The sequence below is a fragment of the Telopea speciosissima genome, chromosome 8, assembly GCF_018873765.1.
Source record: "Telopea speciosissima isolate NSW1024214 ecotype Mountain lineage chromosome 8, Tspe_v1, whole genome shotgun sequence".
In the NCBI taxonomy this organism is placed as follows: domain Eukaryota; kingdom Viridiplantae; phylum Streptophyta; class Magnoliopsida; order Proteales; family Proteaceae; genus Telopea; species Telopea speciosissima.
Genome location: NC_057923.1, coordinates 52040043 through 52062712, shown reverse-complemented (window position 1 = coordinate 52062712; position 22670 = coordinate 52040043). Strand labels below are relative to the sequence as shown.

At 39.9% G+C, this 22670-nt stretch overlaps 1 protein-coding gene across 1 annotated transcript; it reads right to left on the bottom strand.

Moving 5' to 3' along the window:
• Positions 1–2875: 2875 nt before the first annotated feature.
• LOC122672717 (trihelix transcription factor ASIL2-like) lies at positions 2876–19763 on the bottom strand. The gene is made up of 3 exons (XM_043870193.1): positions 19592–19763; positions 18592–19556; positions 2876–3085 (listed from the first exon to the last, which is right to left on the bottom strand). Exons 2-3 carry the CDS (start codon positions 19472–19474, stop codon positions 3072–3074), a joined length of 897 nt encoding a protein of 298 aa, XP_043726128.1. The 5' UTR covers positions 19475–19556; positions 19592–19763; the 3' UTR covers positions 2876–3071.
• Positions 19764–22670: the final 2907 nt, after the last annotated feature.

Here is a 22670-nt window from a genome sequence, read left to right as displayed (position 1 = left end):
ATAAATTTTTAAGGTCCATTTGGGAATGCTAACTTAAGAACATGCCTTAAAATAATTCTAACTTATGAGGGTGGTGGTGTTCCTACTTATTAATTAATAAAAAACAAGAGGTAATATAGACTAGTTATGTGATTTGAGAAAAAAAATGAATCGTATCTCATGAGAATGAAATTAGTTTCTTATTATAATATCATTAAATATATGTAGCATGTGTTAGGGAATTTTTATTATTAAATTTTGATTGGAATGCTTGGAACCGTTTAGGAACCGGAACCGGCCCACCCATTAGTTCATGGTCCTAGATCTCAAGTTTGGAACCGATTAGCTTATTGGTCCGGTTCTGGTTCTGACCCCTCAGGACTAGAACCGTTAAGGAACCAGACCGATACTCCAGAACCAGACCAATTGACACCCTATATGAATGGGTCAAATAAAGAAAACAAACATGCTGAAATTCACACACATGTTTAAGGAGGAAAATGGATGACATATCTTTATCCAACTTTACCTGCAAGGTTAGTATACTTGAATTTAAAGTATACATAGGCATATTTGAAAAGAAAATCATATGCTAAACATGCACATCATCAATACTCATGTTGGAAATTACAGATTCACTATTCATTTCAAGCATAGCATTAAATCATGGAATCCAACATCATAAGGCATAAGGATCATGGTGAACATGTATATTAGATTATCTAAGCATGGCAAGGAGAATATTATATAAAAAAATAAAGAAAATTCGTGCATATGAAAATTACAAAAATACCCCTATGCTCTAAACACTAATTAGAAAGAAGACAATGGGGAAGAAAGATGGGGATGGATCTACAATTCAAAAGTATGAAAGAAAACCGGTTAAAACAACAACAAAACTCTTAAATAAGCCTGAATGAAAGGGAAAAATCTAACAAAGGTCCAAGAAAGAAATAAAGATGCCAAAAATAACGATTCAAGAAAATGGAGAAAAAGTTGTGAAATCAGTCTATTGGAAAGGAAAACCCAAGGAAAATATTAAAGTAGCAGCAAAAAATTTGAAAAAAATCAAGGAAGAAAGCTAGGAAACTAGGGAAGAACGAGCTGTAAGGGCTCCTTGTGAAACCCAAATAGTAGTCCATATAACATCGCATGAAGGGCAACAATGACACATGTTCAGTAGAAAAAAGATATAAAATCAATAAAACAAAAAGGAACGAAACGCAAACGAAAAAGAAAAAGAAGATGACTCACCTGCCTACTATTTTCGTGAAGGAGTTTGAGAAACTTCAAATCTGGACTGACACAACAGAACAACAACTCAAGCTCCAAATAACGCTTAATGTGAGAATACATATTGTATGTGTGTAATCATCGGAATCCCCCTATAATATGCAAGAAGTCACCTATTTAGTCTTAGGGTCCTAAAACCGTGCAAAGCATGGGTTCTTAGATTCTATTTTAATGAGATATTCATGTTTTAAGAAGAAAGGTCAATCTTGGCTTTGGATGGAAGGGAATCGTTTCCGCCTGCCAAAAGAAGGTTTATAGGATCTTCTTAGATGTCTTTTAGGTCCTAAAAAATGTCTAGGGGGGAACTAAGGTCATGGTATATGAAACAAAAATTGAATCCTGAGCTGAGATTCTTCAAATCCCTAAAACATCGTCAAAACGACATGGGATGAATTTCGGATGGCATATAATAGCAGAAAACGGTGACATTTCTCTAGCATCGAGTGTTGACAGAATGAATCTAGTCCAAAATAGCACCAAAGGGAGGGTTTTAGCCAGAGTCTAAGATTATTTCAACAATGGTATTGGTCTCTGGGATCAGTCTAGGTCTATCTAAGTGTGTCAAAACCATTTGTCATTATTTTGAAAATCATTTTGCTCAATTTTAACCACCTATGCCATCATGAGAACTAAAAACACTGCTCAAGACAAGGGAGACACTATGAGATATAATGAGAGAATCACTTCCATACTTTAGAAAAATTCCAATTTCATCATCGTCTAGCATTAGGGGGGAGAGGACAAAATTGGGTGTCTACATATCTAAGGATCTTTTTGAGTCATCTGGGAATTTATTATATGTGATGCTCGATCTCAAGTCTACACAAGGATAAACATTTGAGTTACCAAAGAAATCCAGTAGTCACTACGAATCAAATGAATTTATTGAAATTTTGGTTTCCAATAGTTGCGAAGGACTAGGAGGAGCTTATTGATTACTTGGAAGAAGATGGCCTTTGATTTCGCCGCACAATGTGGGCTAATCATGGCCACTGGGAGCTAATTAACTCTCTCTCTCTCTCGTGAATGTAATGAATGTAATGATTCAGGCCTAACACCTAATTGAAAAGATTAGCATAACACCCTCAATCTTAAAATTTATTGGGGAGGGGATCTTTACGCCGCTGGCGAATAATGGAATCTCCACGTCCAAATAATGAGGACATGAGAGGAAGCACCACATGGGTCGTCAACAGGGACCCACATGTAAGGGAAGATTGAAACTGTCAACAGGAGAGAGAATTTGAGAGTACCATGCAAACAGGCAGTGTGTACAGATTTTTCTGAAATCTATTTTAGTAAATCATTTTCCCCCGAGGAGCATAAGCAAGGGAGACCAATCTTAAGAAACCATCAGAGTGACGAACTGAAAAATCTGTACACAGCGCTCTGCGTGATACAACTTAATATTCCCGTCAAAAAAACACACCTTGCACAACACAACTGCATAACATCACCAGGCTTCCTAAAGGCTTGACATTGATGTATATCATCAAATTGTGATTTTAGCACCCAAAAACAAAAAACAAAAAACAAAAAAACTCAAATTGTGACTCAAAGTACCCATACAAAACTTGCACTCAAAAAACAAAAAATTTGGTGATAAAGACTAATGTACAAAGTACATCACCCTGCAGGCATGTTGTCTCAAGAAATTCAAAATCAACAGATAATATCACACCGAACTCTGTACTCTGTACTTTCCTGAAGGGTTAAGATCTACCTCAAGAGACATTTTTCATGTAAGACCTGCATACCATCTTCATCTTTACAGATAATGAATCTCAAGCTATCTCCACCTACAACTTCTTCCCTGTCAAAATTTATGTCAAAAGCAGAAAAAATGCTTATAAGACTCTTATGGACGATCAGGATAAGAAAACAGCAATATAACATTATAGAACATTGTCCTCATGATCTCATCTTGCAATTGCAAAGATTTAGATAATAAAATGGAGGAATAGACTAGTACATCCTCTAAAGTCCCATCATTGATTTAAAGGAGAGGGGGAGGGGGAGGAGGAGGAGGGGGGAATAAGGCAAAGCATCTGACCAGATACTTGAACACTACAAAACATTGGGGGTACCCAGTTCATGAGGCTCCTGCCACTGCGGGGTCTGGAGAGGGTCATAAATGTACGCAGCCTTACCCCTGCTTTCACAGAGAGGCTGTTTCCAGACTCGAACCCGTGACCACTTGGTCACAATGGAGCAACCTTACCGTTGCACCAAGGCCCGCCCTCTAAAAAGTACAAAACAATGATTCCCCTGAAAAAGCAAGAAACAACCCAGAAACTAAAATACAAGTGTCTGATGCTTTACAAAACAAAAGAAGAAGAAAGATGCAGTAGTAGATTCAAATGCAGCAAAATACAGTTAAGAGAAAAATATGCACAATGAAGGTTCAACTGGTGAATGAGCTCATTTCAATTTGAACCATCATTCATATTCAGTTTAAACAACTACCTTGTAAAAAACTATGACCCATTACAAAATGTCACACTCCATTAATCCAACAGTTTCCAAGGATAAAGGCTTCCTTGGCACACTCATTTCCTTGGTCATATATTTGACACTTGGCACTCATCGATAGGCTTGCTTCTTTGTCTTCCTTCTATCTTTCTTCTATATTATTATTGGAGATCTTATTTACTCAAAATAGTGAACGGGCTAGATTCAATTTACATCTTCGGCTCCTTTTGCTTTGATGTGAAATATTTTCAGAAAGGTAAGGCATAATGTGGCACCTGGATAAACACAACCATTGCCATGTATAGGACAAAATTTATATCTCCTATTTTAAATGTAAAATATTGAAAATATTTTTTGCAAAACATGACAATTGGATAAAACCTACGAGGTTATGGATAAGATTCAAAAAAAAATAAATTCCACTATTGCAGGAAATGACTTGTCTGTAACAGCATATGCCATTCTCCAGGAAAACAGGGCCACATGTCCCATTACTTACTAGATCTAAAATCTTTGTTATCAATCTATCTATTTATCAATAATTGTACCTATAATATTGGTAATATTACATTCAACAAACAGTGCAATAAAAGCTAAGAGATCGCCATATGCTTCACAAGCATTCACTATTGTGATCCATTTTTTCAATGGAGCCTATATGGACCAAAGAGCATTTAAAGCTCATGTTCCTGGCACTTCCCAAGAACTTATTCTATTAATAATGACAATTAGCCACAGAAAGCTGTATGCTAACCATTTTCTGCCCAAGAGGCCAAGCCTGTAGATACAAGTACAAATCCCCTATTGCTTTGGTAGTTTAATATCTGGTGGTGCAATGTGAGATCAGTTGAGACTTGAGAGGACCAAGTGCTTAGTACTTTCAGAAGCTAAGGGTCCACACATGTTCCAAACTCCAATGTGCTACTTTTTAGAAAGTAGTGTAGTTCTCCGATGGATAGTTTGAAAGGTCCATCAAATTCAGTTCAGCATCTGAGGTGCAAATTCAGAGGATCTTGAAGATCTGAGTGCTTTACTTTAATAAATTCAGTTTCACAATAGTTCTTTTTCCCGATTTATCCAATCACTCAACAGGGTTTAAGAATTAAACTGAGCTATAAAGCCCACAACTTGAAAGTCCATATGTGTTTTCTTTAGAAGGGTGATTCATGTGGTACCATTTTTGGGTCGAACGGCTCTAGAAGATAGTGGAGCTACCCAGCTGATAGTTCAAAATGTCCTGGGGATTTATTTCTGCATTGAAGTAAATTGAGAATATCTTGAGGATGGAGTACTTCAGTTCAATATATTCAGTCCCACCCCCGTTGTATTAAAGGTGGGTTAACTTTTTGTCAAGCTTTGGCCTTTATTGTATTGGACTTTAAAACCCATAACTTAGAAAATCATTTGAATTACTTAGAAGTCATATGAGCTCTCTCCAGGAGCAAGAGTCATGCGGTTTTCTTAGCACTTAAAGAAGAATAGCCTTAGTGACTAGTCAAGTGAGTAACTAAATTATTACGAATCAGTCCAACAGGGTTACAGGCAGTTCATGTTTTCCATTGTTGTTTTTCTATTTCTTTCTTACCTTCAAAGTCCAACAAGGAAGACGTTAAAAAGAAGGCCACCAAGGCCACCAGGGGCCATGTCATACAGTTATAAGGTTTTTGATTTTATGAACTTAAATCTTCCTTGTAGGCGAATCATTAATTCAGCTGCAATAGATGTACTTGTTTCTGTTCATCCTATATCTATTGCTGTTGCTGGTAACTTAAAGTTTTCTGGTACTCTTTGTTACATAATTTAGTTTTTTCCTTCTAACAAATTGAATTTGTTCTTATTTACTACAATCAAATCTTTCACGCATAATCTGATCCAGCCTTCTTCCTGTTTAAACATGGCTCTTGCAGCACTTGATCTGTTTTCCCTGTGTCAACAATCGGCATTCGTTGATTGTACAGTCAAATATACAGGAAGCAAGAATTGACCATTCCGTTCATGTTAATGTTATTATTGTTGGCTGTATAATAAATATCTATAGAATATTTGAATTTCAAATAAAGACTCCCATCCCCATCCCAGCTGCACCTGCTAAGGGTTGAGAGGAATTGATTCTTTACGAAACCCTCATCATATATTTTCCCACTAAGACTTAGGTTCAAGTTATACACCATTGTAAAACTGTTCAGTTGGTGTTATATATCATCTCATCCTTCAACCCCAAGAAAAATACTTCCAAGAATAAAAAAAATGGGTAGCCAAAACGAGGCACCTTTTGACATTGAAGCTCATGTAAACAAGTTAGGCGTAGAAAAATAGTATGAGTGGATGGAAGGGTTTCCTTATAGGTTGGGTCTACCATTGTTGCAGTGGCAGTACCATAATTGTAATTAAACTTACGGGCATTGGGTTTAGTTCAGTTTTAGATAATGGTGTTCATTAGTCCATTGTTCATCAGGTCCTCAATTTAACCTTTTTTTTCTATGGTTCATGACAAGGTCCTCACTTTAACATTACTGATCCATATTACCCTCACCAAACCCTAGATTTGCCTTGGCCATTGGACTGGTATTGCACAGGTTATATTTTTTATGAAAACATAACAGACGCAGTTACAATCTACAAACCCACAATTCAATCGCTCAAATTCCATTTATCCTTAATCTTGAATTAAATAATCATCCAACATCATACCTCATAAACCCAAATCCTAAATAATTTGGCCCTATAACCATATGATTTGCTGTGGTAATTGGACTGATCTTACAAGATTTTTTTTTTTAATTTCCATTAACTCATAACAGAAGCTGTAGCAGTCTAGAAACCCAAAATCCAATCACTAGATTCTATTCCACCTTTACCTTGCACTAATATATCATCCAATATCTTCTGTTGGAACGGTTCCGAAGATATTGATCACCTCTTCTTTGATTGCCCTTTTACTTCTACCATCTGGAAAAAAGCCCTTTTGTTTATTTGGCCTTGCTGTAGGAGACCCTTCCCTTTTGCTAGAGAGTGGCTTTGGATGGTCATGACTTACCCAGGCTGCTCTATCTGTGACACTATTGGCAAGCTTGGGTTTGGCGCGGCTCTATATCTCATTTGGATGGAGAGGAACATTCGGAGATGGACCTTCAACTCTCGTTCCTTTGACTTGATTAGGAAAGCCATTGTTTTGGATGTCTCCTTGAAGATCAGTTTTTTGCCTCATAAGACCTTTTTGGATTCCCCAAGGAACAGGCATATTGTTATATCCTACGGTTTAGATAGTGCTCTTTTGAGACGCCATTAATTGGGTCTGTCTCTTCCCCCCCCCCCCCCCTATCTTTATATCCTTTGTATATCCCCCCCCCCCCCTCGTTCCCCCTCGCCCCCCCTGGGGCTTTGGTAATACAATTTTTATTCACCCCCCAAAAAAAATCATCCAATATCATAAATAATAACCTAAACCACAACCCTAACTTCATCATGAAATCCCTTTTTCATTTCGTATCACTTCTAACTAAACAGTAATAAATGAGCTTCCTCTCTCTCCTAAATCAACCCTAGCTGGACTATTCTAGATTTAATTTTAGGGCTTGTTTCACTCTTTAAGGACTGAATTATTGTGGAACTCTAGTCCTACAGCATTCTAATTGTCAAGTAATGGGTGTAAGACTTTCTTCGAATAAAAAAAAAATTAATAAAAAGGGTACGAGTAGAGCAATTAATGTGAAGCCTGCATTGGACCTGTTTGAATCAAGAAGCCAAAATACAGATACAAATGTTTTGATTTGTAGCAACACCATGTCAGTAACCAAAATTGGCACAATAAGACAAAGGAAGCAGAGGGGCAACCAAACAAAACAGGGGGAGACGGATAGCCACAAGCAAGCAATCTTCCAAAATAATTTGACTGACTTTGGCACTTCTTAAAGAAAGCAAAGAAAAAAAAAACAAAAAGTGGGCCAACTGTAGCTTGAATGGTTGATACATACACCTATAGGCCTCGGGTTAAAGTCCAGCTCACGCAACAAAAAAAAAATTTGTTAAAATCAAAATCAAAGAGGATAAAATTCCAGCCACAGTGGTACTAATGTAAACCAGTTTCCAGACCAGAATAGTCTAGCAGAAACTAGCTCACAACAGGACCAAAAACAGGGGGAACAAACCAGAATTTGGAGAAACTTTATAACACAACACAGAAAGCTCAGAAAAGAACCAAACTTTAGACGAATGATATATTCTACTAACAGAATCAGCCTGGGGAATTTCAGCCACATCTGATGACAGAATAGCAAGATCAAATAGAGTCCTAGAGCCACTATGAATGTAAGTAGCAGTTCAACAAAAATACTAATAGACCAATAGAATTTAGATCTGCAAACAGAATTCCCAAACCTTAAATCTCAGAATACAGCCAAATCAGAGTAGCGATTGACAAATTATGATAAGAACATGACTGATTCAGAACACAAAACAGGGGCGCTGTAAGGAGTATAGAACTAGCAAAAAACTGACTTTTAATCTTGAAACAAAAATAGATAGAAAGATAGATAGGACAAACAGGCCAGGAATACACCTAAAGCCCACTTAGAATCCACTAAGCACACTATTGAATCCATAGCAGCAACTACTGAATCTATAATACAAAACTTCGAAAAACTGAAAGCTATATCTCATAAATTCGTGGAACTGAATGCCAAATGTTAGAGAAGAAAGTATTTTGATTAAATATGTGGACATAGTTAAAGATAAGTATAATGGAGTAGTGACTAGTGTAAGAACTACCACGGGGGGGGGGGCTGGTAATGACTCCCAATTATAATGGATTACATCAAGGATCAGTTTTAAGCCCATATTTGTTTGCGATTATCAAGACAACATGACCAGACACATTAAAGATCAGATCCCTCGGTGGATGAAACAAAAGCAAGAAAAAATAGAAAGTCAGAATTATGGAGATCAACCTTGCACTAAAAAGGTTTTAAAATAAGTAGAATAAAAACAATGTATAAGGTGTGTAACTTTAGTAACATTAGGTTTGAAACTGAGATATTAAAAACTGATTATAGGGAGACACCGCAAAGTGAAAATTTTAGGTTCCTGGGTTCAATCATAAATAAAGGAGAAATAGAGGATGATGTTGCACAAATAATTAGAATAGGGTAGATAAAGAGGAGGGGTGCGTCCGGAGTGTTGTGTGATCAACAAATTCCTTTAAACTCAAAAGGAAATTTTATAGGACAATTATACGATCAGCAATGATGTATGGAGTTGAGTGCTGGGTAGTGAAGAAACACATCTACACAAACTTAGTGTAGCTAGAATGAGGATGTTGAGATGGACGAGTGGTAAAACTACAAAAGATAAAATAAGGAATGAACAAATTAGAGCTAACTTAGGAGTAACTCCGAAACATGATAACTTAGAAGAAAGTGATTAAAGATGGCATGGACACAAGCAACAGAGGTATTTGAATGCTTCGGTACAGATGGGTGATTGATTCAGATTGAAGGAGCTAAAAGAACCAGGAGTAGGCCTAAAATAACTCTAATAGAAGTGGTGAGGAAAGATATGCACAGCTTAGGATTAGTAACAAGTATGGCTTTGAATAGAGAAAAAGGATCCATGTAGCCTACCCCATTTAGTTGAGATAAGGTTGAGTTGAGTTGACTGATTGGAGGGCAAGGATCCACGTAGCGGACCCCATTTAGTTGGGATAAGGCTGAGTAGAGTTGAGTTGAGTTGAATTGATGTATGGTGCGGAATGTTGGGCAGTGAAAAAGTGCCATATAAATAAACTACGTGTAGTGGAGAAGAGAATGTTGAGATAAATGTGTGGCAAAACTAGGAAGGATACAGTATGGAATGAATTAGAGCTGATTTGGGAGTAGTACCAATACAGGATAGGCTACGAGAAAGTTGTTTGAGGTAGCATAGCCATGTTCAACGGAGGCTTTGGGATGCTCCAGTACGAAGGAGTAATTTGATTCAGATTGAAGAGATCTAAAAGAGCTAGGTTCAGGCCTAAAATTACCCTAGGTGAAGTGGTGAGGAAAGACATGCATAGCTTACGCCTTGTATCAAGTATGACCTCGAACAGAACTGATTGGAGGGCAAGGATCCATGTAGGCGACCACATTTAGTTGGAAAAAGGCTGAGTCATTGAGTTGTATACTCTCAAAGTATAACTTCTAACATGACTATCTCAAAGTATAACTTCTAACATGACTAAAAATAGCCCAAACCGACTAGTAATCAAAGACTTAATACAACTCCTATTCTAACTAGGACTCAACTTATGCTAAATAATAAAACAAACCCCATATTCTTTCCTAGAATTATTTTAGGCCATTAAAGTGGCTTACTACAATGAGAACACATTGGAACAAAGGTCCAGCATGTATAGAACCTGAAATAAGCCCACTTTTGTAATTTTCCTGCATCAATTTCTCCCTTGCCGGAAAAAACTCGTCCTCAAGTTTTGAAGTGACGTAGAATTAACATCACATGATCAACATCAATCTTCAATCTAAAAAAGAGTTTTGGCTTCTCACGAACAATGAGAATAAAATAAGCAACCGTTGAAATGATGCAGTGTAGGGCTAGTCCAAACAGACCCCTAAAGGGTCCACATGGGTTTGGTTATAACCAGCCGAAAACAGAGCCTATTCTGGCCATCAGTTTAGGCCATGTTCAGGCCCATATTTGGGCTTATGTGATGGAGTTATTAAGGTCCATAGGTCCAGCCAGGTTCTGCCACAAATATCCATCGATCAGCAGTTCAAAGGGGGAGATTCTTATCAGATTTCATGGGGCCCAGCTTGGACTATGTGTGGAGGTTTTGCTAAGCTTTGTAGAAGACTTTTTGAGAGATATTCTGTGGGTCCTAGGGACAGCTTGCGTGGAGGACAAGGAGAGTTGTTGTTGAGATCTTTTAGTTTAATATTCACTTTCTACTTTGATTTCCTTCTATTTCCTTGTAACTACTAGCTAATTAGGTAGTTTCTAATTTCAGTTTTTAGAAAGTAACTTTTATTTCATTGTTCTAGGATCTCAGGAGTTACTTTTTCTGTCCATCTCTTCCACTACAATGTATCTAGTTACATTACACACTTTAACAAGAGAACTGGGCCATATTTCAACAATCCCCTCTTAAGTTGGTGCATATATATCGCACATGCCCAACTTGGAAACAATAGTATCGAAGGATTTGACTGTTAAGCCTTTAGTGAACACATCAGCAAGTTGGTTCTCAGCAGTAACAAATGGAGTGCAAATTAGACCTTCTTTAATCTTCTCCTTGATGAAGTGTCGGTTAATCTCAACATGTTTTGTCCTATCATGCTGAACAGGGTTATGAGCTGTACTGATTGCAGCTTCATTGTCACAGTAGAGTCTCATAGGCCTTTCTGGTGCTATTCTCAGATCATGGAAGAGTTTCTTCAGCCACATGAGCTCACAAACACCTTGTGCCATCGCCCTGTATTCTGCCTCAGCACTGGATTAGGAAACCACGAATTGTTTCTTGCTCCTCCAAGTCACCAAATTTCCTCCAAGGAACGTACAGTAGCCTGAAGTGGATCTTCGGTCATCAGCAGAGCCAGCCACGTCAACATCAGTAAAGGACTCCAACTTTAGACTTCCATTGTTTGAGAACATGATTCCTTTCCCTAGAACCAACTTTTCGTAACGAAGAATTCTATATACTGCTTCAAGGTGAGTGGTCTTCGGATCATGAAGAAACCGACTAACAATTCACACAGCATAGGCAATGTTTGGTCTGGTGTGGGAAAGATAGATAAGTCTTCCAACGATGCGCTGGTATCTTTCTTTGTCTACAGAATCACCACCTGGGCAACCCAGTTGGTGATTGACTCCAATGGGAGAATCAACAGGTTTACACTCAAGCATCCATGTTTCTTCAAGAAGGTCTAAGACATACTTTTGTTGAGATATGAAGATCCCTTTATTGGATCGGGCGACTTCAATCCCCAAGAAGTATTTGAGATATCCCAGATCCTTAGTTTAAAATACAGCTGCCAACCGGGTCTTCAGAAATGATATTTCTGTCTCGTCATCTCCAATAATCGCTATGTCATCCACATATACAACAAGTATTGTGACTTTTCCATCCTTGTGTTTGACAAATAAGGTATGATCAACCAAGGTACTAAAACTCGGGTCCCAGTACCAACTCGGCTCTTGGAAAAACCGAGACGAGTCGAGATCTCGCCGAGTTGGTGCATTTTTTTTTTTCCAACTCGAAGCCTCAACTTTGGGTCAACTCAAGATCTGGACCCGAGATCCGAGATCTCGCCAAGATCTCACCGAGATATGTCAAGTTTTGTCCAGTTAGGTAAGGTATTTAAGTGGCAGGTGGGTTAAAATAATGGGTCGAAACCGAGATCTGAGATCTCGCCAAGATATTGCACTTTTGAGACTCGCAGGCAGTCTCGTCTGGGCTTTTCCAAAAACCGAGAAACTCGGCGAGATCTCACCGAGATCTCGCGAGTTCTCGAACTATGCGATCAACATTACTCTGCTTGTTGCCAAACTTGACCATTGCTTTTTGAAACCTGCCAAACTATGCACAAGGAGACTGTTTCAGGCCATAGAGTGACTTTCTGAGTTGACAGACTTTGCCAACTGTAGCAAGTGAGTCTAAACCAGGAGGAATATCCATGCAAGCCTCTTCCTCAAGATCACCATTCAGGAAGGCATTCTTTACATCCAGTTGTTGAAGACTCCATCCAAGATTTGCAGCATAGGATAACAAGGTTCGAACATAATTCATTTTTGCAACTAGAGCAAAAGTCTCCTGGTAATCGATGCCATAAGTCTGAGTGAATCCCTTGGCAACTAATCTAGCCTTATAATGAGCAATGGTCCCATCTACATTTTGTTTCACGGTGAACACCCATTTGCATTCAATTGGTTTCTAACCTTTAGGAGAAGGTACAAGCTCCTAAGTATCATTCTTCTTCAAGGCCTGCATTTCCTCTACTATGGCATTCCTCCATTTTGGGTTTGTGATAGCCTCCTTCCAACCCTGTTGAATAGACACAAAAGACAACAAAGAAACAAAGGCACAATAGGAGGGAGATAATGATTCATAAGAGACGAAGTTAGAAATAGGGTGTTTGGTACAAGTTCTGACTACTTTCCTTAGGGCAATAGGACTATAATTAAAGGTAGGAGAAGATGTGTTACCCGGTACTTAGATTGGTGGGACCAGCTCAGAGAGCGAAGGTGGACATGGTATGTCAGGGATAGTCTTTTCCTTTCGTTGAAAGGTAATAAGATCCTTTTTTGTGGCAGCATTGATCTCACTTGTTTGCTCCCCCTGAAATATATCTATTTGCTCCACCTGAAGAAGAACAGTGTCTATGATGAACGGTGATGAAGGGCTATCTTCTTCTAAAGTCTCCCCCTGAAGAGAAGACTATTAGTAAGGTTCATCCTCATGGAAAGTGACGTCCATGGTGATGAAAAGCTTGCGAGAGGGAGGATGATAACACTTAAAACCTTTCTGAGAAGTAGAATACCCAAGGAAGATGCATCAGAAGGCTCGGGGGTCTAATTTCAACCAGAGGGGGATGAGTTATGAGCAAAGCAAACACATCCAAACACATGGGGAGGGAGATGAGAAGCAATAGCGGGATTAGGAAGCTGACTTATGGGGGGGTTTCTTGAAGCCAAAGACACTGGAAGGAACCCAATTTATGAGAAAGGCAGCAATAAGAACAGCATCTCCCAATAAAACTTTGGGACATTAGTGGTAAACAGTAGAGAGAGCGTGACCTCCAAGAGATGGCAGTTCTTGCGTTCCGGTATACCATTTTGTTTCGGTATGCAAACACAGGAAGTCTGAGAGAGGATGCCGTGGGTATCAAGATAATGGAGAAAAGGTCCATCAAGGTACACAATCCCATTGTCGCTTCGGAGAACCTTAACTTGGGCATTGAACTGGGTTTGGATCATTTTATGGAAAGTTTAGAAGTAGGAAAAGGACTCAAAATTAGTGTGAAGAAGATAGGCCAAGGTTAGTATAGTACAATTATCAATAAAAGTAATAAACCATTTCTACCCACCTTGAGCAATTGTCCTAGAAGGACCCCATAAGTCAGAGTGAATAACAGAAAATGGAATTAGACTTTTATTATAACTTGGAAAATAGGAGGACCGCGTGTACTTGGCAAGTTCGCAAACATCACAATTAAAATGATCCAAGTTAAACTATTTAACCATAGCAGGGAACAAACGATGCAAAATATAAAAGGATGACCTAGACTGTAGTACTCATGATGCAACTGTCGAAGAACACTATCTTCTCGAGTAATATGAGCAGAAACTGGTAAAGGAGCGGCAATGAGACATGGATCCATATGGTAAAGACCATTTTGTACTCTACCATATCCAATCGTTGCCCCTGTCGCTAGGTCCTGAAAAACACAGTGGGTAGAGAAAAAGTGAACAAAACAATTAAGATCAGTGGTACGACGGTGTATAGAAAGCAAATTGGCACAGAGGTTAGGGACATGTAAAACAGAGGATTACAAAATAGCAGGGGTGCAAGATATATAGCTTTTACCAGAAATAGCTGAGAGAGAACCATCAACCACTTGGACCTTGTCCTTACCCGAACAAAGGTTTATAAGAGTGAAACAAGTCCGATAAGCTGGTCATATGGTCAGAGGCTCCAAAACCAAGAAGCCACGAAGAGCTAGACTGAGAGGAGGCCAAAAATATACTTGACTGGGCGAGATGGGAGGCAGATGAAGTGGAAGGTGCCATGGTAGGAGATGCGGTAGGAGGCATCATCACAGAGCGGCAGTGATCTTCATGCTACAAAATATTATATGCCTGGAGAAGAGTCAAGAATTTATCTCGGCCCAGAATTTGAACTCGAAACTGATCATATTTTGGATTTAAGCCTATGAGAAAAACATAGACCCGCTCCATCTCATGTTCCTTCTGAAAGGTAGTAATGTCAGTTGAACAGACCATACAGACTGGATGATAAAAATCCAGTTGTTGCCAGAGTGCATTTGGGGCAGCATAATAGGAGGTAAGGGACATATCCCTTTGTGTGGTTTCCCGAACCTGACGTCGGAGCTCATAGCTTTGAACATAGTAGCTGGTCTGAGCATAAGTCTGATGGACAACATCCCATAGTTCCTGTGCAGAGTTGAGAAGAACAAAACTGGCACTAATCTGAGGTTCCATGGAATTCAAGAGGAAAGACATCACCAAGGCATCATTGGTGAGCCATGTAGTCTTAGCAGTACCACTAGATGGCATGGGGGTGTCTCCAATCAAATACCCCGAAAGATGATTCCCATGGATAGTCAAGAGGCATGCCCGTGACCATACAAGATAATTAGACTCATTCAACTTAGTTGGACCAAGTTTAAGAGACAAGCTATGGCCATGAGTCCCAACAAAACTCACCTCACTACCCCCAAGGTCTCTCATGGAGTCATTAACATAACTATCCTCCGCCATGGGTCACAATAAAGTAATTGAAAGGGTGTTGTAACATATGAAGAATGCAAAAAAGTAGTGGTGGAAAGGCTACCATATCATCTGTAAGGTGAAACACAGCAGTAGAGTGGTAGGTAGCAGTGGTAGTACCAACAACGGAGCCTAGAAGAGGCCAAATGGCTGCATCAAAGGGGCTGGAAGTCTCTGGACTCCCTTGAGTTCTGTGACAAATGGCTTAAGGCCCTGGAGGTTGCAACGATGGGGCTGGAGTCCCTGGAAGGCGAGCCCTTGGAATGGCAGCGGCAGGGGGGAGAAGCCCCTAGAATAGCAGCGGCAGGGGGCAGGAGGCCCTAGAATGGCAGCAGCAGGAGGCGGGAGCCCCTAGAATGGCAGTGGCAGGGAGGACGAGAGACCCTGGAATCATGAAACAGGGGCGGAGCCCCTAGTGCTGGCGGTAGTCATTGGAGTGACCAGCGGCTATTGGTGGGCCATGATGGTGGTAGGCGGTGAAGATGGTGGTGCAAGGACACCTGTTAGCGGCTGTTAGCGAATGTCAAACGTGGTACAACATGCATTGGCGCATATTTAGTCAACCATGTTTGACATAGGGAGGCAGACGCCTTGAGGATTGGCGCCAGAGCTCTACTGGCAGCGGCGGTGGAAAGAAAACCAAAAAATCTTTGTAGGGTTTTGAGCTCTGATACCAAGTTGAGAAAAGAAAAGAGAGAGAATGATTTGGCTGGTCAAGGAGACAGAGGCCACCACTTTATTTATAACTTAGGACTATTACAAAAATGGAAGGATTGCTCAATCCTTATCTAACACAATTAACATGTGCATAATGAATCTAGATACTACAATGTATCTAGTTACATTACACACTTTAACAAGAGAACTGAACCAATAAGAGAACCGGGCCATATTTCAACAACATGTTACTGTCCATGCCAAATTCTGCTTGGTTTTTATTTCCTTATTATTATATGGTAATAGTTGGGCTGGATTAAGTTACTATAAATCCGGTAATGTTTAGGTCAGTTTTCTTTTAGTTAGTCTCCTTTTTTTATTTGTTTCTAGCTTCTATTTTCAATTTTATAGCCAGTTTAGGAAACCTCCCATATAGTTTGCAGTTGGGAGATAGGGTCCATCTTTGTTTCTACAATTTTTTATTTTCCTGTTTTGAGTCATTACAAAGTTATGTAGGCCTCTAGCCAAATCCAACAAGTTATCCTTCTCCCAACTAAATGGGATCGGCTACATGGATCCATGCAAAGCCGAAGAAAATAAAGACTACAAGTACAAAGAGAGGAACACAACCACTCAGCAATATCCCACCTAAATGGGGTCGGCAACATGAATCCTTGCCCTCCAATCAGCTCTATTTGAAGTCATACTTGATACCAGACCTAAACTATGCATTTCTTTCCTCACTACTTCTCCTAGGGTCATTTTCGGCCTGCCCCTACCTCTTTTGCCCAAGGTTTTAAGTCTCTTAATGTATCTGCCGATACTAACCAATTTGTATCTTATTTTTAGGGTACCAATATGATACGGCACGATACTAACCGATATGTATCTTATTTTTAGGGTACCGATACGATACGGCATGATACAATACCTTAAAATAATATAAACTGTATAGGATCTATAAGTGACCCAATATGGTTGATACTGATCAATACACCTGATACATCTCTTTTAAAATATATTTTAAATATTACTTATTTATAGTGTTTTATGCTTCAAAATTGTATTTCACACAATATCCTAAGCATTTCCATATGTATCTTTAGTGTATCTTGCGTCTCTCCGATACGATACGATACGTCTCTTAAAATCACCTTTTCGACACGATACAATATGTCTCTTAAAATCACCTTTTTGATACAATACCCGATACCGATACCTTAAACTTTGCTTTTGCCTATGACCAAATCCAACGATTTAATAATGGAATGAGTTAAGGCTTAGTTTTCTCTCTCTCTCATCTTTCTTCTAAAGTACTGTTCATGGGTACTGTTCACAGTCCCCCTTATCTTCTCTTTTGTTTTCTCTTATTCTCTCTCTTAAGCCCATCATAAGTAGATCCTTTGAACGATCTGCATCATCTCCTCATTCTCCCCTCCTCTTCTCTTTCTCTCTCTGTTTGAGAATGACTCTATTCGTTGATTGCAATCCAATAGATACTAAAGAATTAAGAAAATGATATTGGAATTTAATCAATCAAGGATTTGTACACTCTCTAGACGAGCAACAACCCCTATCTAAAATTCTAAAATGTAAGCAAACTATCCCACAACAAGCTTCATGAAGTTGGGTACCTTTTCCAACAATAACAGCATACACCCTCACTACAATGACTTCATCTTGGCTAAGGAACTCCTTCCATCAGCGAAACAGCTACATGGATTCCCAGTCACAAGAATCTTGCATGGACCTAATAGTGGAATAAATCACTCATAATTATTTCATGAAGTTCCCTAAATCTCCTAAGCAAACTTTTTAATGCCCACAAGAAATGCACTCCTCTCCAGGGTTTAAAAACCAGGAGTCGGGATCCGGATCGGTCCCGGCCATTTCCGATCCGGATTGGATCGGAATCGGTCAAAATCGGCTAAAAAATCCTAAACCCTAGTTTCCGTAAATGGTTGGTCTGATCCATATCGGCCAGATTAGGATCAGCCTCGGCCGATTCCAATCCGGATCGGCCAATTCGGGCCGATCCAATCACATTTTTCAAACCCTGCTCCTCTCAAATAGATTCTCGAAACCTTCAGCTTTTTCTGGAACCTAACCTCTAGAAACAGATTTTCTGTCTTTTGTCTAATTGAAAAGAAGATGCACAAGAATGACGAACAGCATTCATAATAAACATCTAACGAAGTCTTTAAGGAGAACTGTATATTGTATTATTCTATTGCCTTATTCAAGACACAAAACAAATTGGGCATGGTATTTGATGAAAACTGAGGAAATCAGGTCCATAAATCTGTGGATAACCTTGAACCAAAGTTCAGACACAAGGAAATGATAAATCCTATGTCTGCATACTTATTGCAAACTTTAGAAGGAGACTTTGCACATGATTACAACCCTGCAGCTCCTTAAATTATTCTTCTGATGTTTCAAGTTGAGGTAGTTGAAAGAAACATAGTAAAGATTAAAGAAATAGGAAGTTCTTGTAAAAAATGCTGTAGATAAGATTCATTCATGCTCATAAGACAACTCCAACTCAGTTACTGTTTGTCTTTGCAGGGTAGCAGTAAAGAATCCAATGCTCAAGAGATACAAAGAGTTCAACCAATTCAGTAACGACGATAATGAATTTGTCACAGACCAATCCTTCTAAAGAAACAAAGAGAAGTAGCATTTGGAGGTCACCTGTACTAGATGCATATTTGGGGCGCTTCATCTTCTCGAGCTCAAGCTGAGCATCCATAAACATCTGCATCCTCTGGAACTCAAGATCCTTAGTGAACTCCATTCTCTGCCTTTCCAACTCAATCATCTGGTCCTGTTTAGAGCTCTCAATCCTCTCATAAATCTCCCCAAACTTAAGAATCGCTCTGGCCAACTCCCTAATCGCGACCGCATCAGACGAAGAACCTTCTCCATCTGTCCTCCGACGTTTCTGAATTCCACCATTGAACACAAAATCATCATCATGGTCGTCACCCAAACCACCACGAGAGCTCTCAGATGAACCAGCGGAGTTGAGCCTGGACTTGGACGAAGAGCCACCGGAATAAACAATGGCATTAGGGTTAGGGTTTAAGTTGAGCTTATCCTTGCAATGCTTGATGGTGAAGGAAACAGAAGGAGGCTTATGAAATGATGGCGGTGGCTGAAGAGGCTGGGGCAAACGCTTCTTGTTGGAGTTGGGGTTAGGGGAGGTGCCAATGAGCAGATCCAGACGAGAGTAGAAAGGCCATTCGGAAGGACCAGGCTTAGACTTCTCAAGCTTAAATTTCTTCTTCAGAGTGTCGATGCGATTTTTGCATTGGATATCAGTTTTGCGGGGCTTGATGCCGCCCTGACGTCCGTTTACTGCATCCGCAACCTCCTTCCAATCTTTCTGACGGAGATTACCACGACTGAGACGGAGATAACGATCGCCCCAAGCTTCAATTAGGGTAGCGGTCCCTCCTTCACTCCAGCAATCTTCTCGACCACCACCACCACCACTACTGTGAGGAAAAGGGTGGTGGTTATGAGACCTGGTGGTAGCATGCGCACCCTGATCCTCCATAGCCTCCTCCTTCATCAGCTATTGAATATGATAACCTCACTAGTGGTGGTGATGTGTGGGGATACAAAAAAAAAAAAAGGGCACGGAATTCGAACAGAGAAAGTTGTGGTGGTGTGGCGGCGGTGGTGGTGGTGGTGGTGTACAGATGCTAAGGTACGCCGGAAGCGAAGGAGAGAATTAAAACAGGGTGGAGGGGATAAGCATCGGGTACCGTCCCCACCAAATGGGTGGGAGGTGCAGAAGAGAGCCGTCGGCCGTGCATCTGGTCGACGTTAACGTCACCCGCACTATCGGTATACGGTTGAAGAGTCAAAATGAGAAACCAATACTCTCTTTCTCTCTCTCTTTCTCTCTCTCTCTCTCGCTCTCAAGATTCGAAACGGTCAGTTCAGCTGGTCAGGTCGGTGTAGGGAGAAGTTAACTAAAAACGTAATAAATTTACAATTAAGCCGACGTTACCGTTCCGGCAAATCCGATACTTGAACAGCCGGGTGAACTATTATCGTGCTTGCGTGTCGCCACCGCGAGTGCGACGGCGAGGATTCGATTTCGTTGAGGAAACTTATTTGTAATCCCCGGTAAAACGAACGGCTGGGATCGTACTGTTACATGGGAGAGGACCCACTTGAGAGATGTTCCGACCGTTAGACGTTTGTGTCGCAGGCAAGCATTGACTGGTCGTCACCATTGTATTACCGTTCCGCAAAGGTTATATTGGCGTCTGCCGTGTACGGCATTGCCCGACAACGGAGTGACCCGTTCTTGGTAAGGCTCGTCGTTATGCGAGGTTGGAAATAATGGAGGGCTTTCGAACGGAGCTTATCGTCCTCATACAATACAATATTCTACAATGGTCCATGCTTCGTATGAAAGAACACCGGGAAATATCCATAATTTATTTTTATTTTATTTTATGGGAAAGCAAAAGTCGTAGAATTAGGGTAATTTACATATACCACCCTTGAGGTATTACATAAATATAATCAAAACCCCCAGTTTTTGAAAATTCTGCATACATTCATGAGGTTCATAAAAGTTAAAACATGCCCCCATTCCATTAGTTTAGGTCTAACCGTGTTAAAATCAATGGATGAATTAACAAAAATGCCCTTGCAACTCATCTTCCCCAAATGAGTTGCATGTATCCTTGTAGAGAACACCATGGAAGCCGAGATGTCGGAGAACCGAGTTTTTGGTCAAGCCCAGAGCTTTAAGGCGAGCAACGAAGGGACGAAGCAGAGAGAACCATAGAGAGATATTTGGCGCCATTTGAAGTTGATGCACACATCGTCGAAGCTTCCAAGTTCTAAGTTGTTTCAACATATGAGTAAAGTGAAGAGCATCAGTGACAGATTTCGGATCTAAGATTAGCAATTGAAATTAGCAGAATGAAGAGCATCAGCGATAGATTTTGGATTTGAGATTCAAAGGTTAAAGGTCGCCTATGGATAGACAATCCACGCCTAACATATGACGAAGAAATAGGAGGATATGAGAGACAACAACCAACAAATGTGAGGGTTGTTTGTGTGCCAGAGAAGGGATTGGGGAAAATAAAACCAGAGATACAAGGAGGAGAAGAAGAATAAAGAATTCTATCACTCCAACTAAACCCCCTTAAGGTTTTGATATTTTCCAAAATACCCTAAGGTATTCTTAGTCGGCGCATATGATTAGAGCAGCAGGAACATGGCTGTAACTTGGGCAGTAGCCAAATTTTGTCCCCAGGTCTCCTCGGCTGCTAGGTGTGTAGTAATCTCCCCCTGTTTTAATCCTTCAAGGTGTTTTACCATTCTGATGGAATCTGGCCCTTCAATCCCAAACTCTCTACCTAACTCTTTGGTGTTTATTCCCCCACCCATTCTATTGCCATAGAAAACTGGACAGAATGACTTGGATGAGCAACTCTACAAGAACAAAAAAGCATAAGAGAGGATCAAAGCATTCTCTGGGTGGGGGATTCTCTGATGCTTCAGTTAGTTCTCCAAACAATAACATGAGAGAGCTTGATCAAAAAGTGAAGTTATGCGATTCCGCTTGGCATTATACTTTTTTTCTTCATTTTCATCAATAAGTTGTCTCATTTTTGTTACAGCTTGGCTTATTTCGATCCAAACCCTAACCCGAATCCAAATGTAAATCCGGAACCCGAAGTTGGAGCCTTGTATACATTATGGAGTATTGATTTGATGTTCGAGCGGGTAGAAGATAAAGAAGGAATCCCGGTGGTAACACGCCGCTTGTCGGTAAAACGGCGCGTACCTCCCCCATACAATTTCAAAATTCACAATCTAATATATAAATCATGGTAAGTGGCTCTAAACATGTGAGGGGTATTTTTGGTTTTATAAATATTTTTTTGTGTGTGTGTGTTCGAATGTGAAAACACCGACACACGAATGTCCCAGCACAAAGACAACAAGGTCAGTAAACACTGGTTGATGGCATTGGTCGACTACTACATCAACCAGAGATTTCTGTCACAGCAGATTTTGGTCTCGGGAGTACGAGGCCTAGTGTTTTGAGTCAGGGATCTCGCCGTAGCATCCCAAATATTTAGTTAGAATGTTTCCCCAACATTATGGATACGCGGGGCCCACTAATCAGTCCACATGTACGTGTGTCAGCTTTAAACATGATTTATTACAAATTAACTCATTTAACTGACAAATCATTATAACAATAGTTTAATTAACTATATATATAAAACAAAACCCTAAGACTCTATTCATTTCTCTCCTAATCTAACCGACTGAAATAAAGAGAGGAGAGAAAGGAAAAGGAGAAGAAGGAAGGCCGAAAAGGAGAGCTGCTACCTTGATCAATCCCTATCCTAAGGTAAAATCATCATCTTCATCACCTCTAGTCATCTTAGATCATTCTTTCTTCTCAAACCCTTGCTAAATCAAAGGGAAGATCATCAATTTTTGATCTATGTTGATGAATCCATCGCTAGATTCATTCCTCTTCATGTAGACTTCAAACTAGATGAATTTCTGCTCTTCTAACTCTTTCTTTTAATTATACCAAATCAGTTTCTGAGATTAAACCATGAGTTTGGTTTCTCTACTGTTTTTCTATAACTAATTGGTTTGGAAATTTCAGAAACTAAACCAATTACCCCATGTATGTTCAAATCCTAAACCCTACCCCTATGTCAGCCTTGTTACTAACCTCTTTACAGCTTTGATGATTGAATTAAAGTATTTAA

Excerpts from the sequence above, each read along its gene's own strand:
- LOC122672717 (XM_043870193.1), bottom strand. The coding sequence starts at position 19,474 with ATGAAGGAGGAGGCTATGGAGGATCAGGGTGCGCATGCTACCACCAGG.